The sequence below is a fragment of the Pseudorasbora parva genome, chromosome 8 (genome assembly GCF_024679245.1).
Source record: "Pseudorasbora parva isolate DD20220531a chromosome 8, ASM2467924v1, whole genome shotgun sequence".
NCBI classification, from domain to species: domain Eukaryota; kingdom Metazoa; phylum Chordata; class Actinopteri; order Cypriniformes; family Gobionidae; genus Pseudorasbora; species Pseudorasbora parva.
Window position 1 is genome coordinate 17,438,428 of NC_090179.1, and position 25,603 is coordinate 17,464,030.

Consider the following 25,603-nt stretch of genomic DNA (forward strand, 5'->3'; position numbering starts at 1 on the left):
ACGAAGAATCTTTCTCTGTTGTGTTGGGGGAAGGTCTGTCAGTAAGCACAACGCTTTCAAAAACATATTTGTTAAATGTAACTGGCGATTGTGTGTTTGATTCGCCTGAGTCGCTACAGCACGAAGGGACCTCAGGTGCTTATGACTCCATAAAACGAGATGGCGGGTGAGTTGGGACATGCAGCGGGAGCGTAGACCGCCCTGGTGGTTGATGTACGCTACTACGGCCGTGTTGTCCGACCTGACTAGAACGTGTTGACCCTTCAGCAACATTAGGAAGCGGTGCAGGGCGAACCGTACTGCCAGCAACTTGAGGCAATTGATATGCAGGTGGCGCTGGCTCTCTGTCCATTGCACATGGCACCCCAACCCGTGGGGGACGCATCTGTTGATACAACAACATGTCTGGAAACTCGTTCTAAGGGCACACCTGCCCGTAGAAAGCTGAGGTTCGACCACTGGGTGAGTGTCTGTCTGCAGGCCAGAGTCACTGGGACCTGGAGCGTGCCAGACTGCCATGCCCATCTCGGGACTCGATCGCGAAGCCAATGCTGAAGCGGTCTCATATGAAGCAATCCGAGCGGCGTCGCCACGGCTGCAGATGCCATATGCCCCAGGAGCCTCTGAAACAGTTTCAGTGGAACCGCACTCTTGCTCTATAACTGACAGAGGCAAGTCAGCAGTGACTGCGTGCGCTCGCCGTTAAGCTGCGCGCACATGGCGACCGAGTCGATCTCCATACCGAGAAAAGAGATCCTCTGCACTGGGCAGAGTTTGCTCTTCTCCCAGTTGACCCGAAGGCCCAGACGAGCTAAGTGGTGGAGAACCAGGTCTCTGTGTTCGCACACCCGGTCCCGAGAGTGAGCCAGTCATCGAGATAGTTCAGGATGCGAACCCCTTGTTGCCTGAGTGGCGCAAGGGCTGCCTCGACAATCTTCGTGAAGACGCGAGGGGACAGAGCTAGCCTGAATGGTAGTACGGCATACTGATATGCCCGCCCTTCGAATGCAAACCGTAGGAACGGTCTGTGTCGCGGAAGGATGGACACATGGAAGTACGCATCCTTCAGGTCGATCGCTGCAAACCAATCGCATGAACGAACGCATTCGAAAGCGTTTCGCAGTCAACATCCTGAACGGAAGCCTGTAAAGGGATCGGTTCAGGATGCGAAGGTCCAAGAACGGCCGTAACCCACCGGATTTCTTCGGTACAATGAAGTAAGGGCTGTAGAAGCCGGACTTCATCTCGGCTGGAGGGACGAGCTCGACCGCGCCCTTGGGGACTCTCCCAACTTGCCTCTCTTCATTGGTTACCTGTCCAATTCAGAGCTTTAAGGTCCGCTGACCATTTGCTCTTAGTTGCTCCACAGGCAAAGTTGAAGACCAGGGGGGACCGAGCCTTTTCCGTGGTGGCCCCGAAGCTCTGGAATAGTTTGCCTCTTTAGATTAGGCAGGCTCAAACACTTGCTGTTTTCAAATCTAATTTAAAGACGTATTTGTATAGTTTGGCTTTTTACACTATTTGAGTACTGCTCTGTTATTGTTTACTTGTGTTTTGCTGTTTACAGAGTGTTCACATGTGAAATGTGACAGAGGGAAATATAGAGAATGAATATGAGGGGACTTAATGATTGAATGCATTGTTTGTAGCTTATTCACTAAATCACGTTTAATTTAAAAGTTATCTGACCATACGTTTTCTTTACATAAATACTTTAGACCTAAAGTACCATTTAAAAGTTTTAGACCTGTATATTTAAAAAAACAATAAAAAAAATCTGTTTTTCTCACCAAGGCTGGATTTATTTTGATCCAAAATAGTAAAAACAGTAATGTTGTGAAATATTTTTACAATTTAAATAAATGTATTGTCTAGCTAGTTTACCAAAACAAAAACGCTCCCCATCCAACCTGGTGTACAGTAGTAGTTTGACATTCTGACAGTAAAACCATCATCTGTGACTCTGACAAGAGGGTCTGTTTCAAGATATGTATAATACACCTGTGGTACATTTAAGTACCAAGCACAAAATGTGTTACACAGCTAGTTGTTATTTCTGAACCAGCTTTTTTGTCTGATAATGATTATGCATGTTTCCTTTCACATCCATTGTACAAAGATTAATATTTCTGAGAACAGTTGTTTTAATAACAATCCGTTCATTCAGGAACAACTTTGTGAAACAATATTTAACTAATATACAGCTACACAATTTGCTGTTTAATAAAGTACTGCATATTCTACAGACTTGCTGTTTGCCTAACAAAATGTTTTTACAGTTTGAATAAATTACTGCAGTTGACCCTTGTCTCTGATTGGCCTCTTGCACTAGATCCCATCCCTTCAGTCTATAATACCCTGCTCTAATCTGAATGCTGAAACACTTGGTTATCTATTTTCAAACATATAATTTAGGTGGTGATATTTTGGGAAATGATGATTGTGAATCAAACATATAATTTAGGTGGTGATATATTCACACAGACCACAGGGTGAGCACCCCCTGCTGGCCTCACCAACACCTCTACCAGCAGCAACCTGGTTTGGCCTGGTTTGACCAGGGGGTTTCAATGGGCGTGGCGTTCCCCGAAGTCTCATCTACGATGACGCAGTGTCTCGTTCCCACTCAGGGAACATGGGTTATATTCATAACCCGAGACGTTTTCCCAGTTGGTCTCCCATCCAGGTACTGACCAGGCTCAGTCCTGCTTAGCTTCATTGGGAAACCAGTCTTGGGCTACAGTGTGATATGGCTGCTGGTTGATATATGTTATATGTTGCAAATTCATTCAGCTATTTTTTGTGCAAGCAAGCAGTGTTAGTTTCTGTAGAGGAAGTTAGCAGCTATAAAAAGATAATGATGCCATCAACACTTGCAGTGATCTTTGGTCTATCAATGTCCAGAACAAATGCAAATTAGTTATTTAGAGAACACATCAGATGATTTTTCTGATGATATACATATAACAAGTGATGCTTCTCTAGATAGAGATGACTCATCCTGCACTATAGACTTTTGCTACACAAATTCTAGAATGAGACTCTTCTCTCTCTGTTAATTTAAGCAAATAAATCATCTAATGCTAGATTGTAAAACACTTTCTGATTCATTTTATATTTATTTATGGTTATGTTCTCAGACAAACATGCTGGAAAGCATTGATACATGACAGAGTTGAGCAGAGACAAAGCATTAAGAAAATCAATGAAGTCCGTACATGCTACTGACTCAAAAAACAGACAGTGATTATATTTCTAAAAGTATACAATCTGCTCCACTTATTTTGAGCAAAAAACAACAACAAAACACACTGTTTAACCTTGTTTTGTACATTATCATCAGACATTTCCGTACACGTTGAGTTCTTCCATGTTGGCGTAATCAGCCTCATAATTGTAACCCTTAATGTAATATTTGAAGAAAAAAAAAAGAAAAGGAAAAAAGACAGAAATCAATAACTTATTTTAGGGCAGATTTTGAAATATTAGAATTTGAACATGTTTTCACACAAAAATAATATACTCACTGAGTCGGATTTTGGCTCACTGAGGTTGATAGTGAAAAGAAAAGGACACAAAAAAAAAACATTTATATTTGCTTCCATCATGGCAACTGTTAAGTTAAAGGAATATTAAAGTGGTATGTGAACTTTTATAATGACACTCTGCTCATATACTGAATAGTATAACTTTGCTAAATAACATGCTGGGTAATGGGTTTAGACCTTGAAAGACAAATTCCATGTACCTCTTTGGTGATGGAATATGAGGTTTGGAGAAAGGCTTGTTTCCTGACACTGTACATGCGTTGTTTGGCCTGTGAAAAGATAATTTTAATCAGTGAGTGTTGTGTAGAAGCAAGAATGTGTGAGGCTGTGAATTGTATGAAGATAAGTAGTTATGTAAAACAAATGATGGAAATTAAATGGTTCAGTGTACCAATACAACTGTAAACATTTTTTTCAAATGTGTCAACACTGTGGTGATATCAAACTGATATGTTAAAAATGTACTAATCATAACTGAATCAATGTGTACCAGTACATTTGTTAAAGTTAATTACCTTTTATTTTATTAGAAACATTCACGGAAAACTTCTTCATTTTAAGAATACAATACTGACTTGTAATGTGCTCTCAGATTTGCATTGTTTCTGGGTGATTGCAATAAAAAGAGAAAATAAAACTGTCAAATTGGAGCATTTTATTACATAAATTCAAAGGTTAAGGTTGCATCCTTTAGGCCGGGGACACACTGCAAGCATGCCGTGAGTGTCTTGGCTGCGTGGCATGTCCGTTTTTACGGACATTAATTAAGAAGCGAACATTGAAGTATAATATTCTATATATATATAACCTCTCCTGTTCGAACTGCCCATACCAAGCGGGACTCAAACTTGGGTCCACTGGCATGAAAGTCGGATGCTCTAACAATGAGGCTAAGGCCGGAGACACACTGCAAGCGTGGCGTGAGCGTGGCGTTTTCTCTGTCTTTGCACACCAGAGTCGTGTTTGACGCGGCGTTGCTGCTGCTATTAATGTACAGGAAAGTCCCAAAGGAAAGTAACAAAGTCCTATACTTCATGTTAAATATAAATATATTGCCTATTGATACAGCAAAGACAACGTCGGCAGTAGCCTATTGACCATACATATCTATGGTATTGATTTCAAAATAGGCTACAGAACATTTTGTTCTATATTGACAGGTTTAGTATTTCAAAATAGATAATTATGTTGTTTTTTATTATTACAATTAGGCCTATATCTGCCTTTATGTTAACCTATAGACTTTCAAAGCTGAAAATGTAATTTATTAATATGTATTCGTGTCAAAATGACATATAAACATCATTTCCTATTCTGTTTTGCCTAGAAACGCTTCCAACACGCTCGCGTGTCGCGTGAAAAATAGGCGTCTCTTCTATTTGAAGCATGCACGCCGAGCGCCCGTGTCACGCAGGCACACTGCGTGCTCTAACCGGTTAACATGGGAGCCAAAATAAAAATGGACACGCCATGCAGCCGAGACACTCACGGCATGCTTGCAGTGTGTCCCCGGCCTAAAGGATGCAACCTCTAGTGTCAGTCACTAGAGCGTCTTTTGAGGACAGAGGAGTGAGGTTTACTTGCACAGTGACTACTCGTTGGCCTCCGTTACACATACCTTTGTTCGGATTGTGTTTCTGACCCTTGCATTTCACGACAATGCTGTCTGCAATCAATAAGGACGATGCAAAAGTGAGATACAGCTTCACTTTATGTTTGTCATCCTTGCTGTTACGGTCTAAAATATTTATTTCAATTTTTGAGCAGCACTATCTAAATATTATCTAACCCACGTTTGGCGATAATCTGATAAATTATCTAGGAAGAAATTACAAAAAGAAGCAATGCAATTTTGACCTCAGGATGGCACTAGTCAGTTTGAGATAGATATTTTAAACACAGATTTTCTGAAGGATTAGTATTTGCAAAAAAAAAAAACATACAAACCTGTGTCGCCTTTTATATATGAAGACTCCAGTAAGTATGCAAATGAGGATGAAGATAAGTGAAGAAGCAATGACATATGGCTCAAATCCAACCCCTTGAACTCCTATGATAAAATTATTGTTGAAAGGATTATTAGTCACATATCACATCATAAACTTCAGGTTATTTTTGTCCAGTCATAATAAAAAACAGACCAATGCAAAAAGCAAATCGGATTTACAGAAATCTCAAGAAAAGGTCCTAAAAAAAACTTATTGTAACTGTATCAGTCTGTACTTACTCTTAACAATCAGTGAGGCAGTACTGTTCTGTGTTTTATCACCCCAAAATTTGGCACTGCAGACAATTTCCTCTTTCTCTTCATTTCCAGTTGGAATGAAGGTCACAGCGGACATTGTTTCACAAACGCCTCCACCCATGTGATTGTGGCTAATAGTTTCTTGGACTGTTGGGACGCTCCAGCTGATTTTGGGAGGGTGAGAGGAGCATGTGTGGTTGACTGAGCATTTGACGGTGATGCGCGTCCCGGGCTCGGTGTCTTCAGGGAGGGACGACATCACAGGTTTGTCAGGAAATGCTTTAAAATTTCAAGAAGCACAAAACAGTATATTAGTTATGGGATTTGATGAATGAATTACACTTGGTGTAAATGCAGTTCCCTTTATCGAGGGAATTTGCGTCGTCAAATGACCACACTCTGGGGAATGCCCTCGGCGTGATGTCTCTGAAGCATGAATGAAATCTGTCACCAATCTGATTGGTGCTACGTCATGACGTAGTAAGTGACGGCATATGCGGAAGTTATAAGAGGACCCCTTCACATAGTAAAGACAGCTTTTGCTCTTCAGCGGAGGCGCTCTGTGTGAAGAGCATATTGTTTGTCTATTTATTGTTTGTCACCATGACGGGGAGAATAGAGACTAGTAGAATATATCGGCGCATGGTCATGCCTCTCGAATATTTCGGCTTGGGCCCTGCGTACCGTGGGAAGGGGTTACAGACTGCAGTTCAGAGTTCCACCACCGAAGTTCAACGGTGTGGTCTGGACCGTGGTCCCCCAGGTCCAGAGGCATGTTATTGAACAGGAAGTACGTATTCCTCCGCCAGACAGGGAGTCGGGTTTTTACAGCCGGTACTTCATTGTTCCCAAGAAGGATGGGGGGTTGCATCCAATAATAGATCTGAGGTACTTGAATCTGTCTCTGAGGAGATTCAGGTTCAAGATGCTCACCATTCCAGCCATCGTGAGTCAGATCCAGTTCTGAGCGTACCAGTATCGGGTTCTTCTTTTTGGCCTAGCTCTTTCCCCCCGCACCTTCACCAAGTGCATGGATGCAGCGCTGGCCCCGATCAGGCTCCAGGGCATCCGTGTACTCAATTATATCGAAGACTGGCTCATATTGGCCCAGTAGCGAGAGAAGGTGGTTCGGCATCAAGATGTCATTCTCTCCCATCTCAGGTGCTTGGGGCTGAGACTGAACACAAAAAGCATGTTAACGCCCTACCAGAGGACCACGTTCCTGGGAGTCTTATGGGACTCAACTACGATGCGGGCTCGAATGTCCCCCGCTCATGTCGAGTCCATAGGGGCGGAAGTCTCAGCTATGAAGCTAGGCCACAGCCGCACTGTGAAGCAGTTCCAGAGATTTCTGGGCCTCATGGCAGCAGCGTCCAATGTGATTCCGTTCGGCCTGCTATACATGAGACCCCTCCATTGGTGGCTGGGAACCAGGGGGTTTACAGAGAGGGGAAATCCTTTTCATATGATCAGGGTAATCCGCAGATGCCTTCGTTTCCTCGTCATATGGAAGAATGGGTTCCTGTCCCAAGGGCCAGTGTTGGGAGCGTCATGTTGCAGGAAGATCCTCTCAACAGAAGCATTTTTCTTGGCACATCAATTGCCTAGAAATGTTGGCGGTTTACAAGGCTCTGAGGAGCTTTCTCCCGGACCTCCACAGCCCCCATGTCCTGATACGGTCTGACAATATGTCTGTGGTATCATATCTGAATCATCAGGGGGTCATCTGAGGTCGCGCCCACTATGCAAGTTGGCGCATCAGATCCAGGTCCAGATCGAGGGAGCAGACGTCCTGTCGAGGCAGGGGCTGAGGCCTGGGGAGTGGCGACTCCACCCGGAGGTGGTGGAGGCCATGTGCGAGAGGTTTGGCCCAGTGGAGGTGGATCTGTTCACGTCTCGAGAGACGACCCACTGTCCACTGTGTTTCTCCCTCAGGCATCTGGCCCCCCTGGGGCTGGATGCCATGACACAGACGTGGCCGAGGTTATGTCTGTATGCATTTCCCCCGATCGCTCTGCTCCCGGGAGTTCTGGAGCGGGTCCACCGGGAGGGCATCAGCCTTCTTCTAGTTGCACCCCGGTGGCCGACCCGGGTTTGGTTCTCCGACATTGTGGCACTTCTAGACAGCCTTCCATGGCAGGTCCCTCTGAGGAGGGACCTGCTGTCTCAGCCAGGGGGCATGATCTTTTACCCCAGGCCCGAGCTGTGGGACCTCTGGGTCTGCCCCTTGAGGGGGCTCAGTACCTAGGGGAGGGCCTGACAGCCGATGTCGTGGAGACCATTCTCAGCTCTAGAGCTCCCTCTACGAGGAGACTGTACAACCTTAAGTGGAATGTCTTTTCCAACTGGTGTCGAGAACGGGTTCCTCCAGGACTGTTTCTCCGCTGGGCTAACCCCATCCACTCTGAAGGTGTATGTGGCTGCCATAGGGGCTTTACACTCGCCTATAGATTCTGGACCATTGGGGAGGCACCACTTGGTTGTACGGTTCCTACGTGGGGCCCGGAGGTTGAGGCCTGCGGCTCATTCCAGAGTCCCAGCCTGGGATCTGGCAGTGGTTTTTGAAGGGTTAGCTGAGGCCCCCTTTGAGCCACTGGAGTCGGCCGAGGCGAGAAACCTGACCCTTAAGGTGGCCTTTCTCCTCGCCATCACTTTTCTGAGGAGAGTTGGGGACCTCCAGGCATTGGCGGTGACGCCAACTTTTGTCCTGGAGTTTGCCCCAGGCGGGGTGAAAGCCATCTTACACCCCAGACCGGGCTATGTGCCCAAGGTTCCATCTGTGGGAATGAGGTCAGTGCTTCTTCAGGCTTTTCATCCTCTGCCTCACACGACGGCTGAGGAAGCTAGGCTGCACCTGCTCTGCCCGGTTAGGGCCTTGAGAATTTATTATGAGAGGTCAGCACAGTGGAGGACATTGCACCAGCTGTTGGTGTGTTTTGGCCCATCTAAGAAGGGGCTGCCTGCTGCAAAACAGATGATCAGTAATTGGAATTGACTATAGCCGTGAAGTGAGGGATCACTTCACGAGGGGCTTGGCCTCCTCGGTGGCCCTCCTTTCGGGAGCTTTGCTTATTGAGTATTGGCATACTCTTTGTTTTCTTTTTCTGCTCTGAAGCAGAACGGTCCATTGTCATGCATTTCCACATCATCCATCTCAGGGTACAGTTCTGCTCATCCGGGTTTCTTAGGAACCTTGTGCGGCCTTTGAAGTTCTCTAAGATGTTGCCTGCATTAGTGTGGGGCGGCAGTGGCTCAGTGGTTCATGTAGGTTGTCTACAAACCAGAAGGTTGGTGGTTCAATCCCCGGTTCCACCTGACCAAGTGTCGAAGTGTCCATGAGCAAGACACCTAACCCCAGCTGCTCCCGACGAGCTGATGGCGCCTTACATGGCTGACATCGCCGTCGGTGTATGAATGGGTGAATGTGAGGCAAAAATGTAAAGCGCTTTGGATAAAAGCGCTATATAAATGCAGTCCAGTCCATTTGTGTGGAACATGTAGCCACCTATTTTGGTGACCCAAAGAATCTGGAGGCCGGTGACATATTCCTTTTCAATGTTGAAACTGCACGGTATTACCACACAGGAATGAGTCAACGCTGTGATCATGGGCATCACGTCCGCCTCATATTGGAAATGAGCTAAAATTATATATCACCCATACAATGGATTAATTAAAATTATTACAGAACTGAAATGATTATTAATTATTATCCAAAGGGCTATGAGTGTAGAACAATAGTATAAATATGAGAGTAGCTTAAAGCTGTGAGTCCAACAAAGCCAGCATTTTTTTTTTTTTTAATAGGAGTGCCAAATATTTTTAAATGCCAGCAGCATGACAAGATGCTGAGCATCTATAGGCTTTGGTGGACACACAATGTAAGAAGGAAAAGCCACATACTTTCATTTAGGATCTGGACTGGTTTTTGATACTCTGTAAGAGAATAAGCAGAAAAAAATAAGTAACACTTTTTAAAGTTGCTCTATTTTTTATTTTATGGTTGTTTTTGATGTAAGTAAAGTGTGATAATTGAGCCTTAAGTTGTGAATGCAGCAACAATCCTCAATACTCAAGGGGGCGATAGTTTCCTTCAAATATTTGTGCCATTAAACCCATGTCTGAAATTTCCCCCATACCCTTATGGGGCACTATTTGAGGAGACAGCAATTTGTAGTGTCTGAAAACATAGTGGATGTTATCGAGTGCACTCATTCAATCACACAATGCACAGTAATAACAAGCGTACAACCGATGTACACTCAACGGCTAGAGAATACCCATAATTATTTGTGAGAGTCGCGTGTCGCATAACTTCCTATGTTTGACTAGAAAATGGCACCCGCAGCTGAATCACCCTTCCTGGTCCAATGTGGCTACAGCGTAATATCACACATGTATACATTCTTTTTAATTGATTATTAAATCAATCAATCTTTTAATTACTATTAAGTTTCAATCAAATGATTATTACACAGCAAGTTGCATCTCTGTCAAGTGTCTGTAAAATGTATCTCCAGACATTATGACCGGCGGAAAAAAATCGGTTTTCTTTTAAACTAAAGTTGCGGCTATATCATAACCCCTCACACCAGCGCTTGTCAATGTGGACATATTTTGTTGTTGTAGTCTCTGGTATTTTGCTGTTGTTGTTGTTGTTGTTGTTGTTCTCTTTAATTTAATTTTCTACTGTCAAACAATAGCCCAGGCCAGTGTTGCCACCTTGTGGAACAACTGATTAGCACAAAATAAAATTCAATGGTCCAAGCACAATGGCTTGAGTAGCAGTAGATGATAACATGGTATATAGTTAATTATACATCGGACATGTCTCTTTTCAAAGAAAATATGAGTCTTTAAGTGTTTATTTGTGGAAGTAATATTAAATGTAGGCTGCTATACTAAAATAATGCTACAATAATACACTACAATAATACACTACAAATAATATAGTGTTTCTTCTTCAATTGGACATACTGCAGTCATGTCTGCAACTGACAAATATGATACAATATCATTAAAATTAAAATGAAGAATTTATGATCTATTTTATAGTATTTTGGAGATCACAGATTTTGCAAGCTTATTATACTGTGCTTTATATAACTCTATGAAATAGTGAATTGATATCCTTATCCTTATAGCCTTATTTCATGCTTCAACAGTTGAATTTTCAACTTCCGTTTTTTATGGCAGGCGGGAAGGTCCAAAAATAAGACTAATAACTTGTCTTGGGAAATCACTATACCATATCCAGTAACTACTGACTTACCCTCTGAGAGGCCGGCGGGTATCTGTATAAGTACTTTCCTCAAATGACTGCCGACTGACTCTCCTCACGCAGCAGGCGACTCACTTTCCTCACACAGCGAATCACTTTCCTCACACAGCGACTGACTTTCCTCACACAGCAAATCACTTTCCTCGCAGGACGACTGACTTTCCTCACACAGCAATATACAATATTATAATTCAATCTAAAATCGTGTTGTTACCTCTCAAACTGTTGTTCATTTTTTTTTTTTTTTTTACAATGTAACTACACACAAAACATGACACGTAGTAAGAAAAATTATTTAATGTATATAGGGCCTACAATTTAATCATAGCCTAATTGTTTCAAAATGGTTGAAATCTCTGCAGCTTGTCAATAAAACAATAGAGATTCAGAAGGAATCAAATAGAGACTTCAAACGAATTAAAAGACTTTTGGAGTTTCCAATACTGACAAAAAGTAAAAAAATACACAAAATGTTACTTCTGTAGGCCTATCTGAATAGGCTAAATAATAATAATAAATAATAAATAATAAATAATAAATAATAATAATAATAAATGCCATAAAAATCACGATTGCTTGGGCAGGATCTGGCTATACCTGTCAAGTGAAAATTCCAAACATGATGCTTGTTATTAATCTATTGTATTTATAACATTATTTTATTATGTAGGCCTACAATAATTTTCACTCAAACTAATTAAAAAGTCGGTCGAATCCAAAAAGCTCTAAACGAATTTTAGAATTGTTAAGAGGGCAAATCGACCATTTAAAATACAAAAATAAAACGTTTAGGTTACAGCTGCATCTGTCTCTGATAAAAAAAATGTTGCAGCAATTTGATGCTTTTGATCGATTAACTTCTATTTTTTGTTTGAGTGATCTAAATTCATACGTTTTTAGCCTCGTCAAACCGCAGCTGTCTTCAATGCATGTTTAAGGCTAACGTTACAGATTGTTTCAATATGACTGAACATTTTATTGTAGGCTATAGCCTAATCTTTTTTATGGATAGGCTACTCAAATGTTGCACACAGGAAAAAGCGGTCCGTTTTCCAAACCTATGGGCTTCGTCATATAGGCAGTTACAAGCAGTCCTGTCAGACAAACTGTCCCACTTCAGCATGATCTTCTGATTAATATTTCAACACCCGCAGGTAAAATTACAGTAGACACGAATTTATATCTCAGAATTCTGACTTTATAACTCACAATTGTGATTTTAAAAAAAGGTCAGAATTGTGGCTTTTTTCTCACAATTACGAGTTATAAAGTCAGAATTCTGAGATAAATAGTGGCAATTAGGCTACTATTTTTTTTTTTTTTTTTTAGTGGGCGGAAACGAGCTTCCATGTATATTCGAGTGGAAAAGGTGGATAGGAAACTTGTCTACAGCTTCACCTGCGGGTGTTGAAATAAGAAGAACATGCTGGGTGAGGACAGTTTGTCTAACAGGACTGCTTGTAACTGCCTTTATGACGAAACCCATGGGTTTGGACAAAGGACCGCTCAATTTTCCTGTGTACAACATTTTAGTAGCCTATTTATAAAAAAAGATTATTAGCCTACAATAAAACGTCCTTAACCTTGCATTCAAGCCAGCTGCGGTTTGATGAGGCTAAAAACGTATGAATGTAGATCACTCAAACAAAAAATATAAGATATTTGTTCTGGTTTCAGAGCTCAATAACATCTAATCGATCAAAAGCATCAAATCGCTGCAACATTTTTTTTCAAATCAGCGGATAGCTGTAACCTAAACGTTTTATTTTTGTAGCCTGTTTAACTTTTTAAAATGGTCTATTTGCCCTCTTAACAATTCTAAAATTCGTTTAGAGTTTTTTGGATTCAACCGACTTTTTAATTTGTTGAGTGAAAATTATTGTATAGGCCTACGTAATAAAATAATGTAAATACAATGCATTAATAACAAGCGTCATGTTTGGGATTTTCACTTGACAGGTATAGCCAGATCCTGCCCAAGCAATCGTGATTTTTATGGCATTTATTTTATTTAGCCTATTCAGATAGGCCTACAGAAGTAACATTTTGTGTATTTTTTTTTACTTTTTGTCAGTATTGGAAACTCTAAAAATTCTTTTAATTCGTTTGAAAGTTTGTTTCATTGAGCTGCAGAGATTTCAACCGTTTTTAAACAATTATATGATTAAATTGTAGGCCCTATATACATTAAATCATTTTTTTCTTACTACGTGTCATGTTTTGTATGCAGCTATTATTTTTCTGATGAACTTAATATATTGTAAAAAAATAAATAAAAAAAAACTCACAAAAATAGGATGAATGAAGTTTGAGAGGTAACAACACGATTTTAGATTTAATTATAATATTGTACATGAGTCAAGAAAGTGAGACGCTTTGTGAGGAAAGTCCGTGATTCGCTGTGTGAGGAAGTCAGTCGCTGTGGGAGGAAAGTGAGTCGCTGTGTGAGGAAAGTGATTCGCTGTGTGAGGAAAGTGAGTCGCTGTGTGAGGAAAGTGATTCGCTGTGTGAGGAAAGTGATTCGCTGTGTGAGGAAAGTGAGTCGCTGTGTGAGGAAAGTCAGTCGCCGTGTGAGGAAAGTGAGTCGCTGTGTGTGGAAAGTGATTCGCTGTGTGAGGAAAGTGAGTCGCTGTGTGTGGAAAGTGATTCGCTGTGTGAGGAAAGTGAGTCGCTGTGTGAGGAAAGTAAGTCGCCGTGTGAGGAAAGTCAGTCGCCGTGTGAGGAAAGTGAGTCGCTGTGTGAGGAAAGTGATTCGCTGTGTGAGGAAAGTGAGTCGCTGTGTGAGGAAAGTGAGTCGCTGTGTGAGGAAAGTGATTCGCTGTGTGAGGAAAGTGATTCGCTGTGTGAGGAAAGTGAGTCGCTGTGTGAGGAAAGTAAGTCGCTGTGTGAGGAAAGTCAGTCGCCGTGTGAGGAAAGTGAGTCGCTGTGTGAGGAAAGTGATTTGCTGTGTGAGGAAAGTAAGTCGCTGTGTGAGGAAAGTGATTTGCTGTGTGAGGAAAGTGAGTCAGTTGTCAGCCATGTGAGGAAAGTACTTATACAGATCCACCGCCGGCCTCTCAGTGGGTAAGTCAGTGATTTCCCGAGACAAGTTATTAGTCTTATTTTTGGACCTTCCTGCCTGCCATAGTTTTTTAGTTATGCAGTAATGATACATTAGTATATCACTTGTTAAATGGTTATTTACCAGTTACATGCAGTCCTGTGAATCAGTTTGTTTGCACTCCACCAAAATTGTTTTAGCACCAGCCACTACTGGTGTACAATGTAGCCTAAACACCGTTACAAAATAGGGTGGCACGTGCACTTGCGTATTATTCAGGTGATGTAAATACTGAAGTGTTTTTACTTTAAAGTGATACTTTAAGCTTAACAGAGTGAGACCAACTCCTATTTATTTAAATAAGCAATTACAGAAATCTCAGAATCTTACTGACAAACTAACATTTAAATAACATAGTCAGCAATACAATCTCATGTTATGAACTGTCTCATAAATCTTGTTTCTAATGACTTAAAAATGTATTCACATTGCTGTGTTCAAAGATAGGATAGCACTTTAATAAATCATATATGCTGCTTATAATTTACTCACGTTGCACATGTACAACAACATGGGTTTCAGTGTTTCTTCCAGAAAATTTTGCAGTGCAAATCAGTTTCTTCCCATGGTCTTCTTTTGCACCCAGAAAGTTTATAATGGAATAGGTGACCCGATCTACCCCGGAAAGTGTTTTGCTCCCCGTTGAGACCTGCATGTTCTTATAGTTCCATGTGATGGTTGGAGTCTCTCTCTGGCAGGAGTGATAGACGGAGCAAGTGAAGGTCTTTGCAAAACCTTCTGTGACATCTGCCAGTTCAGGCTCAATCGTTATTCTTTGATGAACACCTGAAAATGAAACTTAAACATTGTAATAGGTCCAAATGTGACATTTAAATTTAAGTTATAACTAATAGCACACAAAGCAGTTTATATGTGTGTTTACTCACATGTGGCACTTTTGATTTGTGTAGCTGTGACTTTACTGACACCATAATGTTTTACTGAACACTCAATAGTCAAGCGTTCTTTCTTTACGACGCCTGTGCGTGTCAGAGTTATTTTCCACAGGCCGTCTTTAATATGTTCATTGTCTAATTGATCAGTTCCTTCTATTCCATTCAGAATGATGTCTGGTTTGCTGTATGGACATGTGTGGAAAGTTGAACATGCTACTGTGATGATGTCACCCATCTGTTCACCTCCAGAAATATTGATGCTGGGCTGCTGTGGATAATCTATAATACAATTATCATAATACATTATAATTTTCATCATATATATATATATATATATATATATATATATATATATATATATATATATATATATATATATATATATATATATATATGTGTGTGTGTGTGTGTGTGTGTGTGTGTGTGTGTGTGTGTGTGTGTGTACAGTGAAATTTTATTATACAACTAAATACATGCAAAAAATGTATTTAGACGGTTAAAATGTCTGAATTTTATTGCATGAGATGGACAGAATGGCATCTGCAAACAAATGAAACTAGAGATTTTCTCAAAACTAACTTCCCTTTTTCAGGCACTTTGTAAATTATTTTAAACAAGGGTCAGTTTTTGAGGATCTAATAATAATAATAATAATAATAATAATAATAATAATTCATTACATTTATATAGCGCTTTTCTAGGCACTCAAAGCGCTTTACATAGAAGGGGGAATCTCCTCAACCACCACCAATGTGCAGCATCCACTTGGATGATGCGACGGCAGCCATTTTGCGCCAGAACGCTCACCACACACCAGCTGATTGGTGGAGAGGAGACCGAGTGATTAAGCCAATCAGGAGAGGGGGATTATTAGGAGGCCATGATGGACAGAGGCCAGTGGGCAAATTTGGCCAGGATGCCGGGGTTACACCCCTACTCTTTATCGAAGGACATCCGGGGATTTTTAATGACCACAGAGAGTCAGGACCTCGGTTTAACGTCTCATCCAAAGGACGGTGCTCATTGTCAGTATAGTGTCCCCATCACTATACTGGGGCGTTAGGACCCACACAGACCACAGGGTGAGCACCCCCTGCTGGCCTCACTAACACCTCTACCAGCAGCTACCTGGTTTTCCCAGTTGGTCTCCCATCCAGGTACTGACCAGGCTCGGCCCTGCTTAGCTTCAGTGGGAAACCAGTCTTGGGCTACAGGGTGATATGGCTGCTGGATCTATGAAGTTAGTTCATATCATCTCATGTCACTGCAGAATAACCACTGGTAGCCTAGGTCTGCACAAAAACTAAAGGTTAAAGGGATAGTTCACCCAAAAATGAAAATTTGATCTTTATCTTCTTACCCCCAGGACATCCACACCAGATTGTGTACATTGTACATTGTCCTCACCAGAAGTGATTGTGCACTGAAAGCTGTTGGACATAGTGGTGTGATAGAGGTAAGAAATTATTAAAATACTGTTCAGTTTCTCACACAAACCACTCGTTTTTTGTCGTAGGAAATTACTGTTTCGTGACAAGCCGCAGGGTTTAATTTGGATTTGTCATTGCATTTTTTTTTTTTTACTCTCATAGATTATGTTACCATTCACATGCATTATACGACTGACAGACTGCAACGGTTGGAGTTAAAAATCTTCATTTTGTGTTCTACCAAAGAAACAAAGTCACCTATATCTTGGATGTCCTGGAGTAAGCAGATAAACATAAAATTTTCATTTTTGGATAAACTATCACTTTAACCAAGTGCAAATAGCGTGCCTTGTTGGCAAGTGCTATTTGCACTAGCTCTGTCTAACAATGCCTGGTTGTGCCAAACAATATATATATATATATATATATATATATATATATATATATATATATATATATATATATATATATATATAAAAAAAAAAAAAAAACACTCATAATTCAACAACTTTAGTGCCACAATCAGCAAAGAGTATGGCTATTGGATCTTTGTTTTGACGTTATTAACCCGGATTCAAATCCGCCTTTTGCCGAGCTCACTCGTCTCTCTTTTCTTATCACAAATCACATCGGACGGCATTTATTTTCAATAAAAATTAGGAAAATGTTCTAAACGTGGAACTAAAGTGCCTAACGAAATGTTTAATTATAATAAAAGCATTTATTGGGTATGGTTAGTGGTGTAGGACGGGCTTTTATTGTCCCTTTAACACGGCATCCATTTAATAATTTAAACAAAAATAACAATTCACACTCTGTTATTATTGCATCCTGTTAATTTACAACAATACTGAGCTGTAAATAGTATGTATCTGTCAAGATAAAGTATAAATTACATGTAATGTTCTGTATTTTTACAGGATATTCCCGTTTTTTCTTTATACAGTGAAATGCCTGTTATTTTAAAGATATTTCCTGTAATTGAAATTTTGACTATTAAATTTACAGGAATTGCTTGTATTTTGGTATTACATCTAATTTCCGTTATTTTGAAAGAGGAAATTTCTGTATTTTTACATAAGATTGATTAATATTTTACAGATTTCTTATTATTTTTTTATTTGTATATACAGAAATCAGCAGTCATTCAACATTTGAAACGTTTATTATTGTGTTTAACACATTAAAGGGGGGGGGGGGGGGTGAAATGCTGTTTCATGCATACTGAGCTTTTTACACTGTTAAAGACTTGGATTCCCATCCTAAACATAGACAAAGTTTCAAAAACTAATGCTGGACATTTGATGGAGTATATCTTTGTCAAAAATACTCCTTCCGGTTTCTCACAAATTTCGGGGAGATTTTTTTCCTAGTATGGCTCGATTTGACGTTAATAGAACGGAAGGTCCTTGTATGGGCCGCACGGGCTCTTCTCCCGGTAGGGTGTGCACGCGCGTGACTAGAGCGAGAGAGGAAATACACGGCCATAAACACTCGCTCAGATGCAGATCCACTCGTCCGTGAACACTTATGATGCGCCGCGCTCCCGCTCCACTTTACTCCTATGGGTGATATCAACACTTCAGCACAGCATTCCGGGAAGGCAGCGCTGCATTTGAACCGATTTGAACGCAGAAATGACGGGAAGCTTCACAACATCGTGGATTTCCATGGTCAATGCTGTCACAGGACTTCACCAAATCATACCAAAGAAGTGTGTTTTTGACAGAGCGGTCCCAGCGATAAAGGTTCGGTCCTGTTTTGGAAGCAGCCGGTGAGTAAAACTGCTTCAAATGTCTATGAAGTTGGCTCGTCGCCTGAGTAAACATCAGTAAACGACACGATCGCGTGCTTCGTCATTCAAATGCGCTAACGGACTCCATTGTTGTTCTTTGTATAACGTTACACTAGTCTGACGTGCAAAACCGTTTTGCTTGCTACTGCTAAGGTTTAGTCGCATACAATAGTCCATAAACCGAATCATGTCCTCATAAACTGCGAGTAAAGACACACAAATTTTGAAAGGCCACTAAATACAGTACATACCAGAGACAGACATCCTGCTGTTGCTGTTTCTCCTGTTCAATTTATTTCAGCCTGATTCTTGATTAGCTGAATCCGATCAATAGTATACATGGTTCGATAGCATACTTGGGTTTCTCCAAGCTTGAGGACGTCACCGCTTTGTGTGTGCTCGTCATTCTTTAGCTCTGCCAACACGATACGCCTCCAGGCGCTCGTTTTTTTCCGGAAAGACTCGGTACAGCCTATATTTCTTTTATAAATATAATAAAACTAAAGACTTTTCGGAGATATGAAGGATGCAATACTACTCTATAGGTACTCAAGATTGACATGAGATTGACTGAATGGGGCGTATGACCTGAGGGAAAGACTCTCTGGCTCAGGAATAAATCCAGGATCTTCTTGCTGTGAGGAGCCAGTGTTTCCCACTGAGACACTGTGCTGCCCTTAATCACAGATATAAGAGACACTTTGACTATTTCTGTCAGAGTCAGACGTCTACAGAGGCACTTACTGAGAATTAACAGAGGTTTAGATGTTGATATTTATGGTTCGTTTGTTTAAGTGTTTTCTTTAGTTGGGCTTTTGCTGTAACTGTGTCTGTGAAACACAATAGTTGTGGCTGAGAAAGCAAAGCTAAAGTGACATCAGGTGTTGTCAGTTGATGATAACTAAATCATCAGACCATGAGCATCTGATGTTGTTTTTTGAGTTCTTGTTTGGCACAATAATAATAATAATAATTCATTACATTTATATAGCGCTTTTCTAGACACCTACAATAGTAATTTGTTTATAGCCTCTATAATATTGTGAATCTGGAGTATTGGCACCAATAGTATTAAAATGATCACCTATCCTGAAGGATGATAAAAAAAAAGTATGTGCACCCAACGTTTTGAGAAAATTGTCAACGTTGTTGTGAATCATAGGCCAAAAATCATAGGCCTTCCTCAGGGAACGAGGGTTACATACGTAACCGAGACGATTTCAGTTTTACTTCATTTATTTATTTTTTATTCAATGTGTTACTTGCTATTTTCTTATAATTGTTTGTTAAATTTAGAATTGATTTCTGAGTGAATTGCTTTTACACATTTTTTTTGTGCAGTTAGACAATCACAGATATTACAGTGAAATAATATTATTCCAATAATATTTACATACCACTGACAAGAATTGTAGAGGTGACATCATAAAATTTGTAGGTGCGCAATCCGACATTTTCAGGGTCAATCCATGCATATAATTTCTCTCCATGGTGGGCCTTTTCCAGGTTTTTGATCAGCAGACTGCAATCCCCACTTGAGTAACTATATAGGTCAGTTTTTCCTCTAAACTTCGCAACGACATCATTTGCATGCAAAGGATCATAAACTAAAGGATAACCTTTAGAGACCCACTGATACCACACAACTCTCCGTGGGTTTTTGGGTGGGTATGATGTGTAAGAGAAAGAACATGGTATAACCAGACAGGAACCACAGAGGCCATGAATGTCTTTTGGCATTTTCACTTCCCATGCTAAAGTATCATACAACAGAACAGCTGTGAAAAACAAAAAAAAAACATTAATGGCTGAGTGGAAGATTAAGCAAAAAAAAAAAAAAAAACATATTAATTACATACAACACTTTTCTCTTCGTTGTATTCTATATTTTCTGCTTATTCACTGCTGTAAAATGATGGAACTTGTGTTTTTATTTCCATGCACAGGACAAATAATTGATAATTAAATAATTGTTTGAATTATTTCCAACATCTATTTTGAAGTTGAATACACCTAATCACTCTATAATATGAACACTCACAGATACCTGCATCACCAGCTGCTTTTTTCTTTATGTTTTGATTTTGATTTTTGCTTTGCTGCCCCTCAAGCATGCCTAAATTTAGGTGTTATCATAAAATGTTACACACTAAAAAACGTTGGGTTATTTTTTGTACCCAACCGTTGGGTTACACATATTGGGTCAATATGTTGGGTTATTTTGCAAAATGTTGGGTTATTTTAACATCGTTAAAGTAATAACCCGGCCGTTGGGTTAAATACGGTTTCCCCAGTGACGGTTCAAATTTTAACCGTCCAGTTACTGGCAACAGAAGACGCTGCTGCAGCCTGATTATGAAATGAAAGGTAAGACATGCCATTTTTTTATGAATACAACTCTTATAACATTATGTATTGTGTACTGAAACGTTGAATATAGTCGAAAACTGAATTTTATTTAAAAAAATCCCTTTAATGCTCTCTGGAAAAATGAGATAGATTGGAAATAAACCATAGCTATCCCAGTTAGCTCGCTAGCAGTAATAAAGTAAAAACATTATTCTAGTGTACCTATTTAGAAACTTAATACGGTGATACAGAAAGTAAGTAACTAATGCCTAGTCTGAAATCACTATCTAAAGCCGCGCGGAGCATTATCAGCTCGGCCCGTGCAGCGCGAGCTCAGACCCGGTCACACGACACCACAGCAGCGCTGTGAGATCCAGGGAGAAGCGTTTGAATTCGCCGAATATCCAACAGTATAACTTACTACTCTAAATATCTGTTGTGAGATGAATGAGTGCAGATATTCACAACAGCATTGACGCAGAAAACTGAAATATTGTGCTAACAATTTTAACGTTAGTTCACAACAGTTAGAATGTTTTCCAACCCACAAATTACCTAGTTTTACCGTAGTAAGTTAACACAAACTGCAACTATGATAATTTGGCAGAAATGTGGTAGGCCCATATTCATAATGAATGTTGTCATATGAATATATATTATGCATGTTACTATTAAACGTATTACAGGAGTAGCTAAATCATACAACCATAGTACGTTTTCTTATGAAGCTATGACAGTTTTTGCCTTTATTTTAAATATGTTGTACTAAATGTGTTATATACCTGTGTTTTAGACCAATGGATTCATTTGTGAAGCAAAGACTAGAACAGTTGAACCTCTGCCATTTAATTAAAGGTGAGTACGATATTGAAACAAGTTGTACACAATTATTTTTTAAAGACTAGTTTACTTTTCTGGTTATTTTTTCCCCCTGCTTCGTTCTAATGCAGAGGAAGGATTGGATCTCAGTGGTTCTCGACTCTAGTCCTGGAGTATCACCAATAGTACACAAGTTCGACGTCTTCCTTATCTGACGCACATTTCCGGGTTTGGAGTCTCTACTAACAAGTTGGTAAGTTGAATAACATTAGATAGGCCAATGTGCAGTGCAGGGTCTACTACAGAACCAGGTTATTTGGGAAACAACCAGTTTATTATTATTTTTTCAGCTGTCTTTTCTCATTTTCATACAGTATGTTTTAATTTCAATAAGTTGTTTTGGTTGTGTCTAAGTGCATATGAAATCAGGTCCACACATTTGGTATAGGTGAAAACTGTTTTTTTCTCTTTTTCTTTAAACTTGTCTTTCATGGATGATCATGGAGAAATTGCCTTTAAAACCCATCCTGCCATCATCGCCATACCTCACAAATGGACAACATGGTGTGTCCAACATATGCTGAAATGAAGAGAAGCTTAATTACATTCACCCATCAGCCTGTAAGTAAAAGCAACACTATCAAATTAGCTTTGATAAAGTGCACTGCTCATATGCATCCATTTATTATTTCCTTTAGTGATTTTGCTTGTTAATAGATTATCCAATAGTTTACCCAAAAAATATCCCATAATGTACTCACCCTCAAGTCATCCTAGGTGTATATGACATTCTTCTTTCAGACGAACACAATCAGTTATTAATAAATGTCCTGACTAATCCAAGCATTATAATGGTCAAAATTTGAAGCCCAAAAAAAGTGCATCGATCCATTATGAAAGTAATCCATAAGGCTCCATGAGGTTAATAAGGGCCTTCTGAGGTGAATCGATGGGTTTTTGTAGAAAAATATCCATATTTAAAACTTTATAGACTAAAATAACAAATTTTCGACAGACAGCCTTCCTTATTCAACTTACAAAGAAACTGTAACGCCTCTCGCAAATCAAAACGGTTACGCTACGTCCAACTTAATCGTCTCGACATTTACGTTTTTTTACGCTACGTCCGACGTTATTCTCACAGCAGTTACGCTTTTTTCAGAAGTTGAATACTTAATGCGGTCCATTGGAAGCTAGATATTTTACTTTATAACGTGTTAAATATGGATATTTTTCTTACACAATCCCATCAATTCACTTCAATGGGTTCTTATTAATCTCCGGAGCCGTGTGAAGCACTTTTATAATGGATGGATGCATTTTTGGGCTTCAAATTATGGGCTTCCATTATAAAGCTTTGAAGAGCCAGGATATTTATTAATATAACTCAGATTGTATTTGTCTGAAAGAAGAATGTCATACACACCTAGGCTGGCTTGAGGGTGAGTAAATCATGGAATCATTTTCATTTTTGGGTAAACTATCTCATGAATTACCCTCGTGTCGTTGTAAGACTTTCGTTGTTCTTTGAAACACAAATGTTAAAGAAATCTGCAAGGTTTCTGTCCCTCCATTGACGACCTACGCAACTACCACTTTAAGACCCAGGACAGACAGCTTTAAAGTAATCCATGGGATTCAAGTGGTCTAACCTCAGTTTTATGAAGCGACACGAGTGCTTTTTGCAACAACAACACAAAAAAAAAACATAACACAACAACATTTGCTCTCTTTTCAACACAACACGCATGCGTCTAGGGGCTCTCGTGAACGTGTTGAGATTAATGTTTTGTAAATAAAGTGGTAAATTATGGTTAAGGGATAGAATATACGCTTGTCACTTCATAAAACTGAGGTTGAATTACTGGAGTCACATGGATTACTTTCATGTCTTTACTGCCTTTCTAGGCCTTTCTGTGTTCCGAAGATGAACCAAAGTCTTACGGGTTTGAAACAGCATGAGGATTAGTATGTTTATTGGTGAAAAATGAACAGCAGATGTAATGACTAATTAGTGACAATTTCTTTAATTCAGTACAACACTGCTTCATTGCAACTTTGACGTAATTTAACACTGCTGATGTTGTCACAGTGCAAGCAAACTGAACTTTTTTTTATTCTTTTAAGGTTGGAACTAACATGGTGCATTAGCTGAACAGTGAGACAAGCCAGGATCCACATGACGATGCTTGGGGACAAAGAGACCTCGCTGATTTTTTTCATTTTCACTGTGGAGGCAGTTGAACAGAAGACCTTATTTCAAGCACTGGCTGTATGTTTCAGATTTTTTATTTATTTATGACATGAACTATCCAAAGACCTCTGCCCCATTTGGGAGATTTTGTAGCATGCAAACTTGAATATATATTTTGCTGCCTCATTAAAAACTTTGATTATCATAATTTGTATTTGTTTTGCTACATATGTTTACAACACATCAAGGCATACAGTGTACAATGTAGATTTTTTTAATAAAGTTGTTTATTTCTGGAAGACTTTAATATTATGAATTTGTGTATTCTGTCCATATTTGTATAGGTTTTTAATTTAATATTTGTTGTGTTATTTTTTAATTTTTGTTTTGTATATACACCTTTTATGTATGTTTACCTTATGTACATTTTTGTGTATTATGTGTGCTGTGTATTTTGAATTTACTATTTACACATTTATGTATATTTACAATAAATATTTACTCCCCAATATTTAGTTTGACATTTACAATATATATTTTAAAGCACATTTATTGTTTTATACAAATAAAAAATCTGTATTTGAAAACAATGGGTATTTTATTTATTAAAATAATGGCATGAATAAAAATAAAAATTTAACTCAACTGTTGGGTTACTTTTAACCCAACTGTTTTTTAACCCAATGCATTGGGTTAAAATAACCCAACGTTGGGTAGGTGCTATATCAACCCACAGTTGGGTTACGTGTTGGGTTATTTTTAACCCAACATTTTTAAGTGAGTAGTAAATGAAAATGCCCCACTGCATGGAGAATGGCCATTAGCATTACACAGACATACATGTATATTATGTGAGGATTATGCATGCATTTTGCTTGGATAGAGTCGAACTTGTATTACATACATTGCGTTATACATTCAGAGGGTTTGGCCCACTTTAAACACTTTTTACAATGCTGTGAATGCACCTTGTATCTGTCTGTAGTTAAATATAGGTTGTGGATATATGGATTAGAGCGATCGCTTGACATATTACATTTATTACCTATCTTTTGCTCAAGAAGTGAGCAAATCTGATACCAGCATTATAGTGTTTAGCACAAATTGTTTTAAATTGAAATGAAGTGTGCTAGGAATCTTTTTTATCAATCATGTGCGGGTAAGCACTACAAATGCAAGGCCTGAAATTTAGCTAGATTTTATAAAAGTAGCGCAAGAAAAGACAAAAGAAATCTTCAGAAATAAAAATACGAAATAACCTGACATTAGAAAAGCCACTGAACTCAGAACATTTGACATATTTACTTTCAGCGAAATATTTTCATGCTGTACACCCTTATCAATTATCAATTAAACATACTGTATCAGAGAAAGAATACAAAAATGATATACCTTGTAAAAGCAAATGAGCCAGCAGAGGTCTCATCATGTTCTTGGGTTTTACTTTAGATGAAATAAAAAACAACATAAGTCTTCAGTTAAATCAAATGCATCACAAAGTATCCTAAAATCACCTGGACATGTTAAATATAATGTAACATACTCTCATCTTTTTTATTCTTACCTTTAATGCAGTTTGATTTGCAAATAAGTAGATTGAAAGGGCACGGTCATCCCAGTGCAAAATGCAAGAAACTGTGAGGAAAAAGTCAAAAATGCTGTTTATAAGAAAGATCTGAAAAAAGAAGAAGTGCAAACTATACTCTTACACCCTTCAACCAAAGAGGTAGAGAGAGAGAGAGAGAGAGAGAGAGAGAGAGAGAGAGAGAGAGAGAGAGAGAGAGAGAGAGAGAGAGAGAGAGAGAGAGAGAGAGAGAGAGGTCAAGCAGGTTTGCACTGCACAACATCAGGAAGATCAGGCCATTACTAACAGAGCATGCAACACAGCTTTGTGTCCAGGCCCTGGTCCTTTCTAGGCTTGACTACTGCAATGCACTTCTGTGCAA

The 25,603-nt window shown here is 39.5% G+C and overlaps 1 protein-coding gene across 2 annotated transcripts; it reads right to left on the minus strand.

The window, feature by feature from the left end:
- Positions 1–3,178: 3,178 nt before the first annotated feature.
- On the minus strand, positions 3,179–25,316 carry si:ch73-380l3.4 (sialoadhesin). 2 transcript variants are annotated; one of them, XM_067450247.1, is made up of 11 exons: positions 25,222–25,316; positions 25,050–25,100; positions 19,693–20,073; positions 15,062–15,349; positions 14,667–14,960; positions 9,697–9,729; positions 5,776–6,072; positions 5,496–5,598; positions 3,749–3,817; positions 3,528–3,546; positions 3,179–3,402 (listed from the first exon to the last, which is right to left on the minus strand). In XM_067450247.1, the coding sequence occupies exons 2-11, from the start codon at positions 25,084–25,086 to the stop codon at positions 3,340–3,342; spliced, it is 1,584 nt and encodes a 527-aa protein (XP_067306348.1). In that variant the 5' UTR covers positions 25,087–25,100; positions 25,222–25,316; the 3' UTR covers positions 3,179–3,339. The 2 variants fall into 2 exon arrangements, with proteins under 2 accessions (XP_067306348.1, XP_067306349.1); XM_067450248.1 differs by lacking the exon at positions 15,062–15,349.
- Positions 25,317–25,603: the final 287 nt, after the last annotated feature.

What these genes read in the sequence shown, in the direction of transcription:
- si:ch73-380l3.4 (XM_067450247.1), bottom strand. Translation starts at nt 25,086, where the DNA reads ATGATGAGACCTCTGCTGGCTCATTTGCTTTTACAAG. An exon ending in AGTCCAGATCCTAAATGAAA is followed by an intron (nt 6,073 to 9,696) that starts GTATGTGGCTTT and finishes GAAATTTTAAAG; the next exon opens with CATTTCCTGACAAACCTGTG. An exon ending in TGCCTCACTGATTGTTAAGA is followed by an intron (nt 5,599 to 5,775) that starts GTAAGTACAGAC and finishes ATTTTATCATAG; the next exon opens with GAGTTCAAGGGGTTGGATTT.